Consider the following 21,744-nt stretch of genomic DNA (forward strand, 5'->3'; position numbering starts at 1 on the left):
TGAAAGGAAAAATAGAACTCTTCAAGAAATGGCTAGAACCATGCTAAATGAAAACAATTTACCAAAATACTTTTGGGCCGAAACGGTTAACACTTCTTGTTATGTTTTAAATAGAATTTATTTAAGGCCTATTATTAAGAAAACTCCATATGAGTTTTAGAAAAACAAGAAACCCAACATTAGCTATTTCAAAGTCTTTGGGTGCAAATGCTTTATATTAAACACCAAAGACAATCTTGAAAAATTTGATGCAAAATCGGATGTTGGAATTTTTCTTGGTTACTCAACTTCAAGTAAAACCTTTAGAGTTTTTAACAAAAGAACCATGGTTGTTGAGGAGTCGATTCATGTTATTTTTTATGAATCTAACAATTCTCTCCAAGAAAGAGAGAGCTTTGATGATGATTTAGGCTTGGAGACCTCCATGGGAAAATTACAAATTGAAGATAGAAGGCAACAAGAAGAAGTTGTAGAGGATCCCAAGAAAGAAGAATCACCTTTGGCACTACCTCCTCCTTAACAAGTGCAAGGTGAATCAAGCCAAGACCTCCCTAAAGATTGGAAGTTTGTCATCAACCACCCACAAGATCAAATTATAGGTAATCCATCTAGTGTGGTAAGAACTAGATCATCTCTTAGAAATATTTGCAATAATCTTGCTTTTATCTCTCAAATTGAACCTAAAAATATAAAAGATGTTATAGTTGATGAAAATTGGATGATTTCCATGCAAGAAGAGTTAAACCAATTTGAAAGAAGTGAAGTATGGGAATTAGTACCAAGACCTCAAAATCAAAGTGTTATTGGAACTAGATGGGTCTTTAGAAACAAAATGGATGAAAATGGCATAATTATAAGGAATAAAGCAAGACTGGTAGCCCAAGGTTTTAATCAAGAAGAAGGGATAGATTATGAAGAAACTTTTGCTCTCGTAGCTAGATTGGAAGTCATTAGGATGCTACTTGATTTTGCATGTTTTAAAGACTTTGTTTTATATCAAATGGATGTGAAAAGTGTCTTCTTAAATGGCTTTATAAATGAAGAGGTATATGTTGAACAACCACCCGGTTTTCAAAGTTTTAACTTTCCTAATCATGTTTTTAGACTTAAAAAGACACTTTATGTGGTTTGAAACAAACACCTAAAGCATGGTATGAAAGATTGAGTGAATTTCTTTTGAAAAATGGTTTTAAAATGGGAAAAATTGACACAACTCTTTTCATAAAAACCAAAGAAAATGACATGCTCTTAGTACAAATATACGTTGATGATATCATTTTTGGAGCTACTAATGTCTCTCTTTGTGAAGAATTCTCTAAATGCATGCATAGTGAGTTCGAAATGAGCATGATGGGAGAACTTAACTTCTTCCTTGGACTTCAAATCAAGCAACTAAAGGAAGGAACCTTCATCAATCGAGCAAAGTATATAAAAAAAGATCTCCTCAAAAGGTTCGATATGGAGGAAGCCAAAACAATGAAGACTCCAATGAGTTCATCCATCAAGCTTGACATGGATGAGAAAGGTAAGCCCGTCAACTCAACTATGTATAGAGGCATGATAGGTTCTTTGCTATATTTGACCGCTAGTAGACCCGATATCATGTATGGTGTATGCTTGTGTGCTAGATTTCAATCTTGTCCTAAGGAATCTCATTTAAGTGCTGTAAAACGAATTCTTAGATATTTAAAAGGGACTATGGACATAGGCCTATGGTATCCTAAGGGTGATAACTTTGAATTAATTGGATACTCGGATGCCATCTTTGCCAGTTGTAAAGTTGAGATGAAAAGCACTAGTAGCACTTGTCATTTCCTGGGACACTCATTTGTTTCATGGCATAGTAAGAAGCAAAATTCGGTAGCTTTGTCTATGGCGGAAGCCGAATACATAGTAGCCGGTTTATGTTGTGCACAAATCCTTTGGATGAAACAAACACTTAGTGATTTCAATTTGATTTTTGAGTATGTTCCTGTAAAATGTGATAACACTAGTGCCATAAACATTTCAAAAAATCTGGTACAACACTCTAGGACTAAGCATATAAAGATAAGACATCATTTTCTTAGAGACCATGCACAAAAGGGTGACATTACACTTGAATTTGTAAGCACAAAAGATCAACTTGCCGATATTTTTACAAAACCCCTAAGTGAAGAGCAATTTGTTGATATTAGAAGACAACTAGGGGTGATTTCTTCATGATCGAATGATTGCTTGATGAATTCTTGTTGATATTACACTTGAATATACCCTATGATTGCGTGAAATTCATATCATATGCATCATATAGAAATAATTCTAAGAAAGAGGTCAAATTTTGACCAAAAATAAAAATTCAAGTGGCATTGGACATAAAAAATTGGGGATTTCAACTGAAAAGGGCAGGGGAAGATCACGAGACAAGAAAATGCAACAAATTTTGGAAAAATTGACGGTTAACCATGATCGTTGACCGTTGACCAGGCGGTCGACCGGTTGAGGAATCGGTCGACGGATTCGTCCGGGCTGGGAATTTAAAAAGCCCCCTCCCCCGACTCGCGTTTCATTTCTCACCTATTCTCCTCCATGGCTTGATGGCCTTTCACATACCTGCTTCTAGAGGCCATTTTCAGTTGGATTTTGGACTGATTGAAGGCTTTGAGTGGATTTTGGGACGCATTTGAGCTAGGGTTTTGATTTGAAACCCAGGGTTTCAGCTTTTGGGAGCGTCTTCTCTCTGCACCGCACGCCTTAGGGTCTGTTCAGCTTCATCTCCGTGCGCCTAGGGCTTCGGGTTGGTGGTTGCTCCTTCCTATTTGTTTTCATTCTCATTTTGACCTTCTCCTTCTCCCTTCAGTTCGTGGATAGCTCCTAGGCGAGAGACGGGCACCTCTAGGGCTCAGGGCAAGCGCCCTGCTGAGCCATCTCAGCCCGAGCAGACGGAGGCTCGCTGAAAGGCGAGGTATGACACGACCCTCTTCAGTTCGATTGAAGTCTATCAGCGCTACAAGAAAAAGTTCGCCCAGAGGAAAGTCGTCCTAGGGAGAAGTGTCAATTTCTTCCAACTTCAGCACTTCGGGTTTGAAGGACTATTCGGTCGGATGGGATGACTGCCAGTTGTGACGATTTCTGAGCCGATCTTCTCGACTCTGGTGCGGGCTTTTTATTCCCGGGCGACCTATGGGCTTGGAGGACCTGTATTGTCCACTATGAGGGGAGTTGAGATTAGATTGAGTCCCGAGAGTATTTGCCTCATTCTCGACATCCCTTCAGTTGGACTCTGAGTGTATGAGGCCAAGGCATGGCCCACTGTGCGGGATTCGAGCCTAAAGAGGCTATTCAGAGGTTGTGCGGACTCACAAATGCCCAGGGGATGTGCAAACCATCAGCACACAGCTTGACCGTGCCCAGCCGAGTCCTTCACCACATGATATGCTCCATTTTATTGCCACGTGGAGGACATCGAGACGAGGTCTCCTACCTTAAGGCATTTATTATGGACTCGATCCTCACCGGGAGACGGATTCACGTGGATATCTGATTATGATGCATATGATCTCCTACGTTGAGAGCACGACACGAGTACTCCCCTACAATCGCTTCCTTACCCGAGTATTCAAGGATGTCGGGGTTGACTTGAGTAGAGAAACGGATTTCGAGGCCCCCATTAGCTATGACACATATGATGAGCAGTCTTTGGGGCGCATGTAGTTCGAGAAGGCACCCGATGGCTCCTGGGTTAGGAAAGCTGAATGACAGGCCCGGGGACAGGATCAGATGTGGAGCAGAGGAGGAGGCCGAGATCAGAGAGATGGAGGATGGGTTAGACCCTCAGAGGGACTTTGAGCAGAGAGGGCCCGAGCTTGACATTCCGCTTCCACCTCAGTCAGAGGGCATTCATGTTGAGACTACCTTCTCAGAGCCTATGATGACTGAGTCGTCTTTCACAGCAGGACCATCATCTCAGCCATCATTTATTGAGCTACCATCTCAGGCACCTCACGCTCCTAATCATGCGCCTTGGATGGATGTCTCCGTTCAGATCAGCTCCCTTGGGACTTGTACGGAGGAGCTTGCCTTAGTCCATGACTCTCGCTTCTACTCTATGGAGGAGCACATGGATCAGTATCAGACTGGAGTCACTTCTCGGTTTGATCACTTCCAACAACGATTTGAGCGCATAGAGGAGCGTATGTATCAGTAGCAGGCTACATTTGAGCATCTCCAACAGAGCATTGATCGTATTGAGAGTCATCAGGCGAATCAGCATGAGGAGATGATGGCTTACCTCCGCTCTGTGTTTCCTCCTCCACCCCCTCAGCCTTGAGACTATCTAGACATCCCCCTTCGTTTCTTTTTTATGTTGCTAAAGGGGGAGAAATTTATAGGATCTAGGAGACCCCCATGCATGTCATTGTCATCATAGTCATATCTATCTTGTTTGTACATGTGAGGTTTCATTTCCATATATATATGATATGATATTTTTATGATCCATTGTTCATTTTCGTGTTTTACATTGCTTCCTATTAAAAATCGTTTGATTGATCCATGATTGGTTTGAGGGGGAGATTTTTTTTTCTCCTAGATAACCAAGGTTTGTCATCATCAAAAAGGGAGATTTTAGCCCAAGGGTTGTCCTATCGGGTTTTGATGACAACAAACCATGGTTAAGTGACTAATTGTTTTAAATGTTTAAGAATCTCAGGTATAAACTCAAAAATTCATCAAAGGACCAAACGGATACAAGATCGAGACGCTTGGAAGACTTGTGATCATAGGAAACTAATGTAAGATGAATGCATGAGTGCACTTAGGATTTTCATACGTTTATGCATCTTAGAAAACTCGGTTTATTCTTTAAAAACTTCGATTTCATTAAAACCCGAGTTTCTAACTAATGTACCTTAGGCAAAATGTTTTATAATTGACTTAATAATTTACCTAAAGACCTTGCCTAAGTGTTAGAAAAGAAAGGAATAAAAAAAATAGGTTTTCGGGGCCAAAAAGGCTCAACCGGTCGAGGCTATGGCCAATCGGCTCAACCCAGTTGAGGAACCGGTCGACCGGTTGTGGTCGTCCGGTCGAGGAAGGTCAAAAACCTTCTCTCTCTCCAGTAGCCTTCTCTTCCCATCGAGTTGTTTCTCTTACCGGTCGAGGTCCGGTTGAGGCAACGGTAACCTATCATGCATTAAATGCTCCAACGGCTAGTGAATCGGTCGACCCCTAGCTCGACCGGACGAGGTTACCTTTTGCTGTTTTTGATTCCCGAGCTTAGAAACCTATAAATTGAGAGCTCCACTTCAATTATTGATAATAGAACACTTTGCATTCAATAGCCTACCTACCTATTCTTGATCAAAAAGCTCTTATTTTTTTTTCATAGTGCATTAAATCACCACTTGCATATCCTTTAGTGCACTCTTGTGTGTCATCCTAGCATTGTCTTGTGTTTGAGCTATTCTTAAGCTAGGTTGAGGGATTATATCTTGTAAAAATCTGAGTGTTAAAGCCTTAAAGAGGGTTGAATCTTGAAGAGGTTGTGTAAGAGCCCATTGGAGCCAGAATCCAAGTGTAAGAAGATTGAAAGCTTGGTTGAAGCTTCAAGTTAGTGGAACCCTCACTCGGTTAGGAGGTTGAGGAGAGTGGACGTAGGCAAGGAAGTGTCGAACCACTATAAACCCGAGTTTGAATTCTCTAAACTCTATCTCTTTTACTTTGCTTATATTTTGTTTAAATTTCTTGTGATTGAAAAGATTTTAAAAACCCAATTCACCCCCCATTTTGGGTGTTTTTCTTAACTAAGCATAGTCTTTGTTTTCTCAAATATAAAGTGCGATTAGTAGCACAAGGTTTCTCGCAGAAACCTGGTGTTGACTATGAGGAAACACTCTCTCCCGTCATGGACGCAATCACATATAATTTCTTAATTAGTTTGGTAGTCCCAGAAAGACTAGATATGCGTCTCATGAATGTTATTACAAGTATATTTATATAGATCCATGGATAATGATATATACATGAAAATCCCTGAAGGATTTAAATTGCCTGAAACAAATTGTACAAAGCCTTGTAGCATGTACTCAATCAAGTTACAATGATCCTTGTATGGATTAAAGCACTCTGGATGCATGTGGTACAATCGCCTTAGCGAATACTTGTTAAAATAAGGGTATATGAATAACCTTATATGCCTATGCATCTTCATTAAGAAATCAAAAACCAGATTTGCAATTATTGTTATGTATGTTCATGACTTAAATCTTGTTGGAACTCCTGAAGAGCTCACAAGAACAACAAATCACTTGTAAAAAGGAAATTGAGATGAAAGATCTTGGAAAAACAAAATTTTGTCTCGGCCTGCAGATCGAGCATTTTCCAAATGGAGTTTTAGTACATCAATCAACATACATTAAAAAAGTTTTGAAGTGTTTTTATATGGATAAAACGCATTCTTTAAGTTCTCTAATGGTTGTCTGATCACTTGATGTGAAAAATGATCCATTCCGTCTTTGCGAAAAATGATAAAGAATTACTTGATTCTGAAGTACCATATCTTAGTGATATTGGTGCACTTATATATCTTGCCAATTGTATACATCCAAACATTGTTTTTTCTATCAATTTATTAGCAAGATATAGTTCCGTTCCAACTCGAAGACATTGGAATGGTATCAAACATATATTGCATTATCTTTGCGGAACTACTAATATGAGTCTTTTACTCAAGTGAATCAAAGCAACAATTGCTTGGATATCCAGATGTAGAATATCTTTCATAACCATATAAAGGTAAGTCACAAACATGGTATGTGTTGAATTACAATGGTATTGTTATCTCATGGAGATCTATCAAACAAACAATGGTGGTCACATCATCAAATCATTAAGAAATTCTTGCAATTCATGAAGCAAGTCGTGAATGTCTATGACTAAGGTTAATGATCCAACATATACAAGAAACATGTGGACTACCTTCCATCAGAGACAATGCAACCGTGTTACATGAAGATAATGCTGCTTATATTGCACAAATTAAAGAAGGATTCATAAAAAGTGACAGAATTAAACATATCTTCCCTAAATTCTTCTATACTCATGAGCTCCAAAAGAAAGGTGAGATTGATGTTCAACAAATTCAGTCATGCAATAATCTAGCAGATCTATTCACAAAGGCGTTACCTTCCACCACATTGAAAAAGTTAAGGTATGACATTGGAATGTGAAGATTGAGAGATTTACCATTTGAAATGTTGGAAAAATCATAATCATATTTACATGAGAGGGATAATGATAATATGGATATACTGCACTCTTTTTTCCTTCGTCTAGGTTTTTGTCCCATTGGATTTTACTGGCAAGGTTTTTAACGAGGCAGTTATAGTAATCTAAAAGAATATTGTACTCTTTTTCCTTACTAGGGTTTTTCCTAGTAAGGTTTTAATGAGACATATTCTTATGATCATCCAAGGGGGAGTATTATAAAATATAAAATTCTGTATCACTATGGTAACTTGTGGATGATCATCCATAAATATCTTGTGTAACTCCCTATAAAAGGGAGAGACCCCTAATGAATTTTAATAAAGTTTTCTCGTGCATTTTATTCTCTTCCTCCATTCTAATTTCTCTTTATTATTTTCTTCTCCTTTCACTTTATAATTTTACAACACAATTGTGTTTATTTTTTATTGAATTTTTTTTTAGCTTTCTTGGTATTTTGTAAGGAGTTTTTAAAACCATGACACCACATTGCATAAAATTTAAAATTGAAAATAAAAATAGAACAGTACATTTTATTATTATTAAATTTACGAGGAAGCATTTGAAATAATTTAATTAAATAAATATATATATATATATATATATATATATATATATATATATATAATATATATATATATATTTCCAAATAATTTTGACGCATTATGAGGAAAAAGGATTTATTTATTTATTTATTTTTACGGCATAGAATTACAGGCCACTGTCATCTTATCCAGATATCAATACTACTCAACCCCAATTCGAGCATTGGCAGGAGTTGCAGAGAGCTCAACAATGGCGATAACCTTTGCTTCATCATCGGTGATGCTCCCATCTCCGTCTCCGAAACCCTCTTTTGGGTCTCTGAAGAAAACAACGCCGTTTCTTGGGTTCTCAATCTCAGCAGCAAACCCGAAGCCCTCCTTTCCTAGGCAGAGTTTTCGTGTGAATTGCCAGGACAAGGCAGCAGTTGTGCCCTTGGACCAGCGCTGGATGTTCGAACAGTCCGAAGTTTCTGGCCCTGTACGATTCTCTCTCTCTCTCTCTCTCTATTGTTTTTCCCCCTCTTGGTGGGTTTGTTTTGTTGATGAGAAAACGGGGGAAATGAGGAGGGGTTCAAGGGTTTTGATTGTGGGAGTTTTTTTTTGAGAAGTGAAGAAGCAAAAATTATCACATGGGTTATCATCCTATGCGTTTTGTCTGTACTTAGTTTGGTTGCTGAGAAAATGTGGGAAAAACGAAGGGCTTTGATGTTTTCAGTATTTATAGTTCTTTTAATTATTTAGATTTTGAAGACACGAAGTCTATGTGTGGTGTTGATTCTGTATGATTTGTTTGGTTGATGGGAAAATGCTGGAATAGCAAAGGAATGATTTATTTAAACTTTTAATTTTTTTCATTATTTGAGAGTTTGAGACCCTATAAAAGAAAAACAAAACTCTTTGATTTGGTTGAATTGAGTTGGGCTGTTTATTTATTTTCATTTCTATTTATTTTTTATTTTTTATTTTTATTTATTTTTTTTAAATTCATGTGTGGAGAGCAAAAGAGTGACAACCATAAACTCAACTTTTATTTTCTTTTCGTTTCCTTCATTCTCCCACCCACCAAACAGATAGCTATGCAGAGAAAATTTTGGAAAAAAAGAAATAAAAGTTTAGGATACTTACATTTTTATATTTAGGCTGCAAGGAAACAGATGACTCTGTTGGACTGAGATTTTCATTTTGTGGAACCAATACAAGACAGGCCCAAAATTTCAATTGCCTGTCCTTAATTTTCTTCAAACCAAACAGATTAGGATTAATTAATAATGGTTGTACAGGAAATTCATGCTGTGTGAAATGTAATATGCTGAGGCTAATCTTGCATAGCTAAATGAGAGAAAAATAGTTGAGTAAGCTGATGAGGGTACATGAGTAATGATTATAATAGTTGCAATTTCATTTGAGAATAAATTCTTAAACTGGGCATATTTGCTTCCCTAGTTTTCACATAAGCCTCAACATCTCTGCTGATCTTATTTAGTAGTTGGTTGAAAATGTTTAAATATTGTTTTTCCCCTTGTCAATTTTCAGGACATTTGGAATAAAACATGGTATCCTAAAGCTGCGGATCATATAAACACAGAAAAAACATGGTATATTGTTGATGCAACTGATAAGATACTCGGAAGACTGGCATCAACAATAGCCATTCATATTCGTGGGAAGAATCTGGCAACCTACACTCCTAGTGTGGACATGGGATCATTTGTAATTGTGGTATGTAGTCTTATAAAGAAAAAGTCAATTATGCATATTTTTCTCGTCAATTATGAATTGTGGTAAACTAGTGTAGACTACCTTTGATAGACTATATTTTTGGTGTGTATTTTGGTAATGATAGGGGGATAATGTTCATGGTTGTTGGTTAGGTGGAAGTTCTAATTTTTTCACTCATCATTTCATGTTCACGTTATTCTTTTGATCCCCTAATTTTTCATGTCTTTGTGCTCATTATGTTTTATTTGCTAGTTAAGCTTGTTCTGAATTTGATTAATAATGTTTGGTTTCAGGTTTTTCATGTGTCAGTTGTTGGCTTGATCACCTTGAAAAGATTAGTTGCATGATATGTCATATATTATTATATTCTGTGATATGCATCCCATAGGGATCTTACCATTAAAGAATTTGACATAAAATATGATATGTACGATAGTTCTTGCCATTGTAAATTGTCCTGTTGAGCACTTTTTCTCAGAACACAACTCATGCCTATAACTGGTCTGCTGATAAATGTCGGGAATATGACATTAAACGGTCTAAATTTACATTCTTATCTTCCAAAGAATTAGGAAAATCAGTGCACGATGATTTTTAGGGGATTGATTAGATTTCAGATCTATTTATACCAAGTTGAAGTTCCAAAGATATGATACAGGGAGGATGGGTGGTGGAGTGTGGGTTGGTTGAAAAAGAGGCTTAGCTTTGAGTGTTGTTGGAAACTAGTACAGCTTATCACAATCTTAAATTATATAGGTACTCATTATAAGCATTTAGCTTATTGTAGAGTTTTTTACAGTGGGCATTGGCATAGGTTGAGTACTCACGAAAAGCTCATTGAATTCACATTTGAGTTTGAGAAACTGTGCCTCATTGCTCACTCTTGGCCCAGAAAAAAAGCATAACAAAGAGAGTTTGACGCTTTAAGTTTCTGATTGTAAGATTAAACTGTTCAATGTCTTGTTGGTTAACATCTTATGTTCTGGATTCTATACTCTTGAAAATTGTCTTAAATATGTACCTCTATTGGATTATTAACTTTTCAATATATACATTGATTAGCATAAACTTCTCAATATCTGCTAAATGCATTTGTCAACATTCACTTGTGTAGTGGTTCACAATTCCTGTTATAATTTCTCCCATGTGATTCTAACTGGTTATCAAATTTCTGGAGTTGTTTCCACAGACCAGGAAATTTCACTTTTTACTGCCTAATGTTAAATTTCATATTGTCTTATTTTTATTAGACAAAATCCTAAAAGGTTTGTTGTACTTGAACCAAAAAAGGTGAATGCAGAAAAAGTTGCAGTATCTGGCAAAAAGAGGACCCAGAAGCTCTACAGGAGGCATTCAGGAAGACCAGGTGGTATGAAAGTGGAGACATTTGATCAGTTACAACAGAGAATTCCAGAAAGAATTGTTGAACATGCTGTTCGGGGTATGCTTCCTAAAGGCAGGGTGAGTTCTGAAGTTCTTTAACTCATTTTTAAGGTTTTCTCCTCTTCATTTTCCCCCTTCCCCTTCTTGCATTGAATGATAGAATTGCTAAATAAGCTGAAAAAGCTAGGTGTTGTTGTCAATGCTGCTGATTTTATTTATAGGGTCAACAAAACAGAAGTGATACTTCAAAGAACCATTCTCACAGCAAGCAAGTTAGTTAATTAGTTAGTTTTTTTCCCCAGTGTATTTGTGCATCCTTGTAGATTCAATTTTGCTCCAAAATCTTCACACTGCCACCATTAAGCCATTTAAATGGATGGGCTTGATGTAGTATGATTCTACAGGCTGGTATGCCATTTCATCAAAGGAAGCTATTACAGAAGCATCTCGTTTTTGGGCAGTCCCCTCACATACAATGTGAGCCACCTTCCTGAAGCAGGTTGCTTAGTCTCGTTGTAGAATAGGGTCTATTGGGAATAGTTATCTAGTGGTTGTTTTCCATAATGGCTGACTAATGGGCAGAAGAAGATTGAGAATTGAGTGGCCATTTGGCTTTTATGTCATGCATTGCTCTTGTGTCTTTTCTTTCGGCAGGGAATGTCCCAACAGACTAAATGCTTCGTCATTGGTGGGATGAATTCATTTTTAGTTGAAATAGATAGGCTTTTTAGTGTTGGCTCTATGGATGATACACTACAATGAGTCTATCAGAGTGATGCACCATTCCAAGTTGCATGAGTTGACTTTCTGAGTAGTGTTAGTACGTGCTCATAGGCGGATATTAATTATGCAGCAGGGCAGCTGAAAAACCTTATATTTAGGAGGTCAGAGAATAATGTGAGGAAAGTGTCAGTCTGTCAAAGTCCTTGCTGTCTGCTTCAGGGATGAAATAATTTAAACAGGACTACAGGATCTTGAAGTAGAAAGGCTGATGTAAATGTAATGACCAATTGTATTGAGACTGGGAAAAACATTTTCTAACAAATTAAGCGCTGAAAAATCCATGATAAAGAAACTTGGTGTATTGATATGGCTCAAATGGCCATTAGATATTGGTGACAAATGAGGCCTTTCATGAAATATTGGTGACCTATACTTGGACTGTCCGACTGGGCCAGTGGGAAATGAGTACAGGCTTAGACACCAATTGCTGGATGATTTTCTCTCTTGCTTCCTCCTTCATTATGGAAAAACTTATATCCCAGGGTAGGCATCAACTATTTTGAGAAATAAATTGAATGCTTCTTTTTGTTCACTTGCTCTTTGCAAATGAGTTAGCACCATCAACTAAGGGAGTCTTTATCAGCCTCACCAGTTAATGAGGCTGTTAGTGCTTATGATTAGCTTTCAGTTGTACCTACTGACCCATAAGATCTGTTAGAAAGAGGAACTATACTGGATAATCAACAATAAATAAATAAATAACTCAAGACACTTGTAGACAGTAGAGTGGCCTGGACTGCTAACGGATTCCACAAGAGTCACCTCAAGGATCTGTTTTCTGATCCGGACTGAGAGTAAAAAGCAGGGACCCTTTTGATCATGGTGTGCCTCTGAACAAGATAGGAGCCACCTTCGCAAGAATTCCTTTTGGTCTATCAGCTAAAACAATGATTCAGATTCAAAAATTTCTCCGTTGTTTTTGGATGGTCAGAAAAATTACAGTGCATTGATCTACTAGATGTGATGGCTTTTATCCTTCTTGCTCACTTGACAATATTTTTTGGGTACCACACAAACTGCAACGGCTTTATCAGGGTGCAGTAAAGCCCAAGAATATTTGAAAGGAGTTTGATTATCACCATTCACTGTGTTCTTGACAATGCTAACTTGACGCCAAAGCTCATTAGCCAAGGAATGAGCTAGGTGTTGGACACAGTTCTATCATTCTACTTGTTCCCCTTGGCCCCCCTCCTATGGCACAGATACTGGACTCTCTTCTCTCACTTTTTGCAGATGGTTGCCATCAGTGATAAATCTTAAAAAGAACAGAGAAAAGAAACTTATTAATCAATGTATGTGCATGCACACTTGTAGTTCTTTGTCTGAAACAGCTCGTAGTTATTGATATTTTTTTAATAGAACCTAAGGCAATTTACCTTCATGTGATTGTTCTTCAACATTTTAACAATCTGATATTCAAACCATATTTGACAATACATTTTTACATTTAAGCTAGGGCAGTACTGTAGGTGTTAATACTGATAAAGTAAAACCATATTCTCATCATACTGTTTTGTATACATCATGTATACCTTAGACGCTTTTCTTGGCACTTTTAATACAATTGCTTTACTTATAAAAAAATAAAAAAATAAAAATCTCATCATACTGTCCCAGTATTTATATTGGGCTTACCAACATTAACATTGATCTTAAAGGGGCAATCATATCTGTTACCATGCTTCTTACTATCATGCTAGTTCTTGCTCGCTCGGTTGCTTTAATTTGCATTGTTTTTGTGCAGCTTGGCCGTGCACTTTTCAACCATCTTAAGGTATACAAGGGTCCAGACCATCCACACGAGGCTCAGAAGCCCATTGACCTGCCCATCAGGGACAAAAGGATACAAAAGGAGAGGTAGATTTTTGAGCAAAACCCTGGCAGGAGATTCGACAAGCAATCCTCGTTCTTCTCCATGTTTCATATATTTTCATGGTTGGTGTTGTGGGATTCACCTTTCTCGATTTTGGCTTCATGTATTGTGATTACAAGCCTCTTATTCATGTTCACTTTAATTCGTGGAGGTTTTCTTTATAGGATTGGTTTGTCCTGATCTAAGGCCCATTCTTAAATTCAAGGGGGAAATCCATTTTGTAGATTTTCAGTTGTTTACTTGGATCTGCAACTTATTTGCAAGCAAGCACATTTGAATCAGTTATGTTGGAAAAAGGAAAAATCGTTTACCATGGCTACCTTCTTTCTACAATTTCTGTTTATCCTTGTAGCAGCTAGATGCTTGTGCATTGATTGAGTTGGGTCAGTTTGATATCAACTAAGTGATTATGGAACCATTGATTTATATACAGACTGGAACTTACACTATTGCACTAATGCTCTATTGCTCATGTTGCGAGATTTAAGTGAAAAATGCACTAATGCTCATGTTGTATCGACCAATACTACTACATATAGAAAATGGTTTATGTTCATGGAAAAATGTGGTGTTGGGGATTCATACCATGGATGTCATCCTTTCTCTAGTTTCCTTTGTTCAACAAATGCAGGTTGGTTCCCTTTTCCAGCTCAGAGCCAAGCTGGAGATATTCTCCAAAACCATGCCAGCCAAGGTCAGTTCAGATTTTTTGTAGTGATTTTGGAATGAATAATCATTTTTTTTATTGATGCAGGAATTTAGAACTGGTATTACACAAGACCAATATGGCACAGTACTAAGAAAACTGATTTCACTTCCCGAGTAGAGCTGCATATAGGAGCTCGTTCCAAGAATCAGGTACACCGGCGAGACACCAGTGGCTGCAGTCAACCAGTGCCTTGCCTTGGCCAGCATAGACAGATGGGTGACCATCTTTCCTTAGTTGGGTAAGCAATGTAATGTCCATTAAAAATGCTGGTTTCTTCATTCCACTGATTATGCTCCTCAGGACATCTTCAGCTGGAAGGCTGCCGCCTGGATACGCTGATCCATTCACCGGTGTTGTTTGTCCTATGCACTGCTTTGCCCCTGGCTCGCCCCAATCTGCACCACTGAGGAAACCGAAAAAAATGAGTAGAGAAAACAAGTCTACAGCCAGCAAAGGAGTTCCAGACAACAACTCACATGACATGAACTGCAGAAACTCCCTGAAAGAAGACCCTTGTCTTTGAAGGATCGATATTTTCATCAACCCACTTCGCCCACGTCGTCATGGCGATCTTGTAAGCTTCGACTCTATCCATCTCTTTGATCAGCTTGTCACCTACCTGAAAGTAATCCCATCTGCAACACAACATTCATTTTTTTTCCATCACCATTTCGACTGTTATACATAAGCTAAAATGCAGTATGCTGTTTGATATGTAACTCGTATAAGCTATGAACAGGTCCGAAACTGAAACTTTGGATGATTCGTACGTTTGATACCGGCCTTTGTGAGTCCACCAGTGATAGGAGTTGAAGATGAGCAGGTCGAACCCTAGCCACTGGTTGCCGGTACTGATGGAATCCAGCTTCAGGATGCGCCCTATTTTTTCATCCACCACCACGTCCACCAAAAATCCATTTTTCTTGATCATGACTGAAACTCCATACTCCTGAAGAAGAGGATAGAAAACTCACAAACCCAGATGGAAAAACAGCTGTTTATAAAGAAAAAAAAAAACAACCTTCTGTGGGATTCATTTTTGTGAGCTTTAGATCATTTTTCCTTCGGTTTCCCCGGCAACCAAACAATGCTTTCTTAGGAAATTACCTGAAAGGAAAATGTGCCTCCTCCCTTTGTCTCTGTGAAGGTGTAGTTAGTGCTGGGGACTGCAGAGTGAAGCATGCATGTTAATGATTTCCATTGATTGAAGCCAAGAGAGTCCCCTACAAACAACATCCTTTTCCCTCTAAGTCTCTCCAAAAATTCTTGACCATTGAACCTACATGGGAAATTATCCAAGAAAAATTAATAAAATGTTTTAGATAACTCAAATTTTAATAAATTATTTCATACTCATTCTATAGTTAATTTAGGATAAAAGTTTTTAGATGTGCAATGACAAAAAATCATTATAATTTTATTATCTTCTTTTGCTAGAAATTTTGTTATTGATAAATATTATGAAATGATAATTTTTTACTATATATAAGGTAGAGGTGTAAATAATGTTATTTTGGTTGGTTTTTTAGTACAAAATGAATCAAACTAATATAATTAATTTATATATAATGGAAACTGAATCAATCAAATTTGAAGTGAAAAATCAAATTAAACCAAACTTTTTAAGGTCTGTTTGGTTTGGTTTTCATGGATTGACTTCAATTCAACTTAACAACCTTTCATAGTCCTCTATCCTATTGTAAATTTATGGGTTTTTTTTTTTTTGTTTATAGTTTAAAGTCAATTAATTTAAGTTTATATTAGGCCTTAAATCTAATTCATTGTTAAAATTAATTGAAATTAACTTGGATTTGATGTTAAAAATATATTAATGCATTTAGAATTAATTTGAACATCATATAAAAACAATGAATTACTTTAATAAAATTTAATATAATTTTTTTTATCAAATATCAAACAATTATGTACAAGTTCTAAGATATCGGTTTGGTTTGGTTTGGCTTTTTGAGACAAGAAAATCAAAAACCAAATTGATGAGGTTGGTTTTCAAAATTCTCGAATCAAATCAATATGATCAATTTTGGTTGGGAAATTAACAATAATGCAAAATTTCATAAAAGGAGATGCTTTAAAAAAAAAGAAAAAAAAAACTTAAATTAAAGTCAGAACGAAAATGTATATGAAGATAATGTAAAAAAAATAATAAAAACTCTTACAAAAAAATCTTGTAACTTATAAAATATCTTCCAAACCAAATAAATCAAGTTTTTCTAAACTTAAATCATCATAATAATTCAAAGTTTCATGGTTGGTAGAACTTTATTTTACTTTCTACCATTTCAATTTGTTAACTCATCCCAATAAACCAATCAAGTTGTAACCCAATATATGCTTTTCAAACTTTGAAAAATAAATTTAATCAATATAACAATCGAATCTAATGTTTTTGAAATCTATATTACCTTGGTAGATCACACTGATTTGGTTTCCATCTATACGTCAAGTACTCTTTATCAGCCCTACCATTTTTCAGGCAATCAAAACCAGTTCCGATGAATGGACAATTTGCAGCATCATAAAGTGGGTACGAATCATCTTGGACCCAACTCCCCAAGAACCAATCACAGTCATCAGATTGCATCGTCTGTGTGTGATGGTCCACATGATTAATGTGCAACTCCCCACACACTATGTAGGGCACGCATGAGAGTAAATAGAGAAGGCCAGCAAATTGAACCAAGAAACAAGCCCACAAAGCCATCTATGGAAGTGAGTAGAAAGAGATAAAGAGATGAGAAACACAATTGGAAACATAAAATTTAGGGTTTTTTCAGTGAGTTTTTGTAACTGGTGGCATAAAATCAAACATTTATTGCATTGCCATCAGCTTGGATTTGATGAATGGGACAGCTATGAACTTAATAAATTTTTTTAATGTCTAATAAATAGCTAAAATAAATAAATAGGGACTAGGAAGTAGGAGTTTAATTTTAAGTGGAAAATTATTTATTTTATTATATAAAAAATAAAAAAGGAGTTATTTAGTATTTACAACACTTCAAGCTCAATAAATAAATGATATAATTAACTCTAAAAGAAGACCATAATGATGGGCAAAAGTAGACTTGCATGTAAATGAAGAGAAAATGAAAACCCACAAAAAATAGATCAACAAGTCTAAGAGGCAATACATCAAACATCATGAAAGCTATGAAATAGAAGTGCATTTATTAGAAATAAAAATAATACCTCTTTGAGCTCTTCAAACTCAATTTCTCATCAAGAAAAGTGCTTCTTCCATACTATAAAGTTAGAAAACAAAAAGAAAAAGAATGGGGACTTCTGCTCTCTGAATTTGATGAAGACGATGAAAATAGGTGGAAGAAGCTTCAAAAAAAGCTCTTTGATTTTGAATACTAAAGCAAAGAATCAAGAGAACTCTGGTTTCTCCTCTCTCCTTGTATTTCTCTCCCCTCTTTAGTGGTCACCCATGATTGTTATAAAGAAAAAGAAACCCAAGCTAAAGACACCTTTCGTCCCCTTGTTTTCAAATGGGGAGTGCCTTTAGGGATGGACCACAACATCCCATTCACACCAATCTCCCTATTTGGGTTGGACCAATGAGCGATGAAAACCAAGATTTTTGTTGGTTTATAATACTTAATTCATGGTGAAGTTCAAGCTTTTCTCTGCAAATAGCTCGTCATTTTGGGAAATCTTCTCCATGTGAATTTTCAGGTGGCTCATTTGGGTTTTACTAACATTAATTATTATAAATTCTTATTTAAAAATGAGTATTATAATAAGTCAATATAAATATATTTTAAAAATTTTTAAATATCCCTTGCCTTAATCTATCATTATGTTTTCGTATTAATTTTAGGATTTAGGTCATTAGAGTTTATTTTGAAATTACTTGTAGAGGGGTCATACTTCCTCTTTTCTTTCTTTCCTTTAAAATGGAATGAATGAAAAGAGTAAAAAAGGTGGAAAGGTGGAGAAAAGGAAAAGAAAAAGAAAGAATAAAATTAGGTTAAGATTTTCATACGAGAGTAGAAGAAAGAAAATAAGGATATTTTTGTAATTACGTATACTTGCTTTAATCTTAAAAAGTAAAAGCAATTGTGGGATCTAACTTTTATTTTTAAAAGTAACAAAAATAAAATAAAATTGTGGGATCTAGAAGGAAAAGATAATAAATAAGGTTAAAATTTGCATAATAGTAAGAGGGTAGAAGAAATAAAATAAGGATATTTTTGTAATTTTATATGTCTGCTTTTACTTTAAAAAGTAAAAGCTTATAGGCTTTAGAAGGGAAAGACAATAAAATGAAATAAAAATTTGTGTAAAAGTGTAGAAGAAAGAAAATCAGGGTATTTTTTATAATTTTATATGTCTACTTTTATTTTAAAAAGTAAATACTTATGATATTTAGAAGGGAAAAACAATAAAATGAAATTAAGATTTGGGTAAGAGGGTAGAAGAAAGAAAATCAGAGTATTTTTTATAATTTTATGTGTTTACTTTTATTTTAAAAAGTAGATACTTATGGGATTTAGAAGGGAAAGACAATAAATGAAATTAAGATTTGCCTAAGAGGGTAGAAGAAAGAAAATCGGGGTATTTTTTTATAATTTTATATGTTTGCTTTTATTTTAAAAAGTAAATGCTTATGGGATTTAGAAGAGAAAGACAATAAAATGAAATTAAGACTTGTGTAAGAGGGTAGAAAAAAAAATGAGTATATATATATATATTTTTAATTTTGCATGCCTACTTTTATTTTAAAAAGTAAAAACTCATGGGATTTAGAAGGAAAATCCTATAAATTCAATAAAATCCATAAACTCCTAAAAATTTACACAATTATAAATTGATAATTTAAGTAATAAAGCATATATACTGATAACTTGGGCAATGAAATTAATATGATTTATATATAACTCTTATTATGATGATGTGATATATTTAGTTAATGAAATTGTACCATCCTTCATTAAGGTTTTAACCAAACAACATGACCCTCCTTATGGTAGTCAATTGATAGTTTGCTTGTTGCCATCCTTGTTTTACCATTTTTATACCCTTATTCTACATTCATTTTAAATTAATTTTAATCTCAATTGACTTAAATTAAGCTATAAAATAATTCTAATTTAAATTAATTTTTAATTTTACTTTCTCAAGAGAGAAACTCAAAACTCTTGCCAAGGAGAGATAAAGGGAAAAGCATATCATGAGATATGAATGTATGGATTGAACAAACTCCAAGGTAAAGCAAAGATAGAGAATTGTCTCCACTTTGATAGGGGTATTGTTGCATGCAACATGCATGCCAAGGATTCTTATTGATTTTGGCTCAAAAACTTCCCCAAAATGTTACTTTTCTTTTCTCTTAAACCTCCTCAAGAGATTTTTTTCCCTTGAATTTGCATGTTAACCAATGGAGATATCCAAAAGTTAGACCTACCCATGAGGAAAAAAAAATATTAATACTATTAATTTCTTCTTCTTCTTCTTCTTTTTTTTTTGTAAAATCATTTTTACTATTAATATTATATAAATCCATAATAATATGTGTTGATGCCCAATTTCGCATGTTGCGTGTTCTAATATGACATGTTAATTACCATATGACTCTCCATTTGCATAATTCCATTTGTGTTACCATGTGTGTTAGGTTGGTAGGTATGTTTGGCTTAGGTGTTGGCCCCACCTTAGTTGATGCCTAAACTTATTCCTATATGATCTAATTGATTCGATAAGGCATTTGCATTCTGTTAAAAAAAAGTAAAAATTTGAATATATTCCCTCTTTAGTGGATAGAAGGGGCAAAGGATATTAGAGTCCCCTTTAAGTTAAGAATTGATTTTTATAACCACTTGCTAATATATTTTTCTATCCAATATTTCTTACGTGTGATCGAACATTGTGGAGTTATATGCGTAGAGGTTATTTAAACCATTCATTCTTTTAACAATTGATCAATTCATTCATGTTGAAGGTGTGATCCACAACAAAAGCTTAAATATGAGTTTTTATATGCTATAGGTGTTGTTAGAGTTTTGATGTGATAACCATGTTCTTAGCAAAGTACGAAGAAGTTTGCACTCTTTATCAAAATTAGTCATTTTCCACTAAAACAAGTTTATTTTCTATTTTTAGTTTTATATTAATATTTTTCTTAATTTATATTTTATCTAGAAAGAAAGAAATTCTAAAGATTTGTTTGACAACTATTTTTTAGAACACTTTTTTGTTTTCCAAAATATGAAAACAAAAATACATGTTTGGTAATTAGAAAACTGCTTTCTGTTTTATGTTCTTGAAAACAAAAAACAGAATGTTTCGGATAATATATTTTAATTGTTTTCAATTACTTTCACTTGTTTTATGAGAGTTGTTTAAAAAAAATAAGTATATAAACATATAGAATGGTTAAAAATAAAGCATTATATATAATTTTTTTTTTAAATATTAAAAGTAGATTAAAAATATTTTAAGTTTTCAAATAGACTTTTATTTTACAAAACATTATAGAATAATTTTCAAAAGTTGTTTTTTAAAACTGTTTTTAAAAATAATTATCAAATATGACTTTTTTTTTTTTTTAATGCTTGTAGTCCTTCTTATATATTTATATGTGATTCCAATTGATTTCTCTACTTCTTTTGTTTCCTATAACTACCACATTTTTTGTAAACCAAGATTGAATAATTTAAATTTTCATTATGCAATAATATTAATTTGACCCAATACTTTATTAGTATTGATTTTTATCATTTTGTTACACAATTAATTATTTATAAGGATGGACATGTTTTTTTTTTTAAAACAAAAATCTTATTCTCAACCATCAAATTTCATACTATAAAATAGCAAATTTCCTTATTAAAATTCTTAGAAAATTCATTTATTTCTAATATTTGAATTTCATTAGGTAACAACAAATACATACAAGAGTTCATTCCAAGTATCAAGAATATCAATAAGATACCAATGGCTACAATCACTTTGCTTGCTACCACTATATATTGATGGATGACCATCTTTCCTTAATTGTGATAATGTAGTTATATCGAGCAACATCACGGGCTTTGATATTTTACTTAGAACTTCCTTGACTACACCTATTTCTGGTGGCAAACTCGTTGGGTATCTTGAACCTTTTATTGGTTTAGTTTCTCCATTGCATGTTCCTGATTTCTTTTTCCATTTTTCACCATTGCTCCATCAATAAAAAAAAAAAACGAACAAAATTACATGGTTAGTATAAAATTTTTGAAAATTATTTTTAAAGACATAAGCTAAATCTATCCATTTTCTACATGATATTTTATTTTTAGATAGCAGTTTTTTATTTTACCTTTTTTTAAATAAAAAAAAGAAAAGAAAAAGTACATCCAAACTTGCATTTAATTTTTTTTTTATGTTATATTCACTAATTAGTGCTATTACTATGTGAACCCAATCAAGGGTGAGAGCTTACTGATTATGAGTTGGAGAAATGCCTTGGAAGAAAACTT

At 34.7% G+C, this 21,744-nt stretch overlaps 2 protein-coding genes across 2 annotated transcripts; one reads left to right on the top strand and one right to left on the bottom strand.

Moving 5' to 3' along the window:
- The first annotated feature begins 7,992 nt into the window (after nt 1-7,992).
- LOC117909321 (50S ribosomal protein L13, chloroplastic) lies at nt 7,993-13,978 on the top strand. Its single transcript, XM_034823317.1, has 4 exons — nt 7,993-8,268; nt 9,324-9,509; nt 10,800-10,970; nt 13,420-13,978. The coding sequence occupies exons 1-4, from the start codon at nt 8,041-8,043 to the stop codon at nt 13,534-13,536; spliced, it is 702 nt and encodes a 233-aa protein (XP_034679208.1). The 5' UTR covers nt 7,993-8,040; the 3' UTR covers nt 13,537-13,978.
- Nucleotides 13,979-14,263: 285 nt separating this feature from the next.
- Nucleotides 14,264-17,849, bottom strand: LOC117909320 (protein trichome birefringence-like 42). Its single transcript, XM_034823316.1, has 6 exons — nt 17,468-17,849; nt 16,681-16,979; nt 15,365-15,536; nt 15,028-15,206; nt 14,734-14,892; nt 14,264-14,660 (listed from the first exon to the last, which is right to left on the bottom strand). The coding sequence occupies exons 2-6, from the start codon at nt 16,977-16,979 to the stop codon at nt 14,360-14,362; spliced, it is 1,110 nt and encodes a 369-aa protein (XP_034679207.1). The 5' UTR covers nt 17,468-17,849; the 3' UTR covers nt 14,264-14,359.
- Between the last annotated feature and the right edge of the window lie 3,895 nt (nt 17,850-21,744).

This window comes from Vitis riparia, chromosome 19 (genome assembly GCF_004353265.1).
Source record: "Vitis riparia cultivar Riparia Gloire de Montpellier isolate 1030 chromosome 19, EGFV_Vit.rip_1.0, whole genome shotgun sequence".
Lineage (NCBI taxonomy): Eukaryota > Viridiplantae > Streptophyta > Magnoliopsida > Vitales > Vitaceae > Vitis > Vitis riparia.

What these genes read in the sequence shown, in the direction of transcription:
- LOC117909321 (XM_034823317.1), top strand. Translation starts at nt 8,041, where the DNA reads ATGGCGATAACCTTTGCTTCATCATCGGTGATGCTCCCATCTCCGTCT. An exon ending in AGTCCGAAGTTTCTGGCCCT is followed by an intron (nt 8,269 to 9,323) that starts GTACGATTCTCT and finishes GTCAATTTTCAG; the next exon opens with GACATTTGGAATAAAACATG. An exon ending in TGGGATCATTTGTAATTGTG is followed by an intron (nt 9,510 to 10,799) that starts GTATGTAGTCTT and finishes GAACCAAAAAAG; the next exon opens with GTGAATGCAGAAAAAGTTGC.
- LOC117909320 (XM_034823316.1), bottom strand. Translation starts at nt 16,979, where the DNA reads ATGGCTTTGTGGGCTTGTTTCTTGGTTCAATTTGCTGGCCTTCTCTAT. An exon ending in CACAAAGGCCGGTATCAAAC is followed by an intron (nt 14,893 to 15,027) that starts GTACGAATCATC and finishes GTTGTGTTGCAG; the next exon opens with ATGGGATTACTTTCAGGTAG. An exon ending in GTTTCTGCAGTTCATGTCAT is followed by an intron (nt 14,661 to 14,733) that starts GTGAGTTGTTGT and finishes CGGTTTCCTCAG; the next exon opens with TGGTGCAGATTGGGGCGAGC.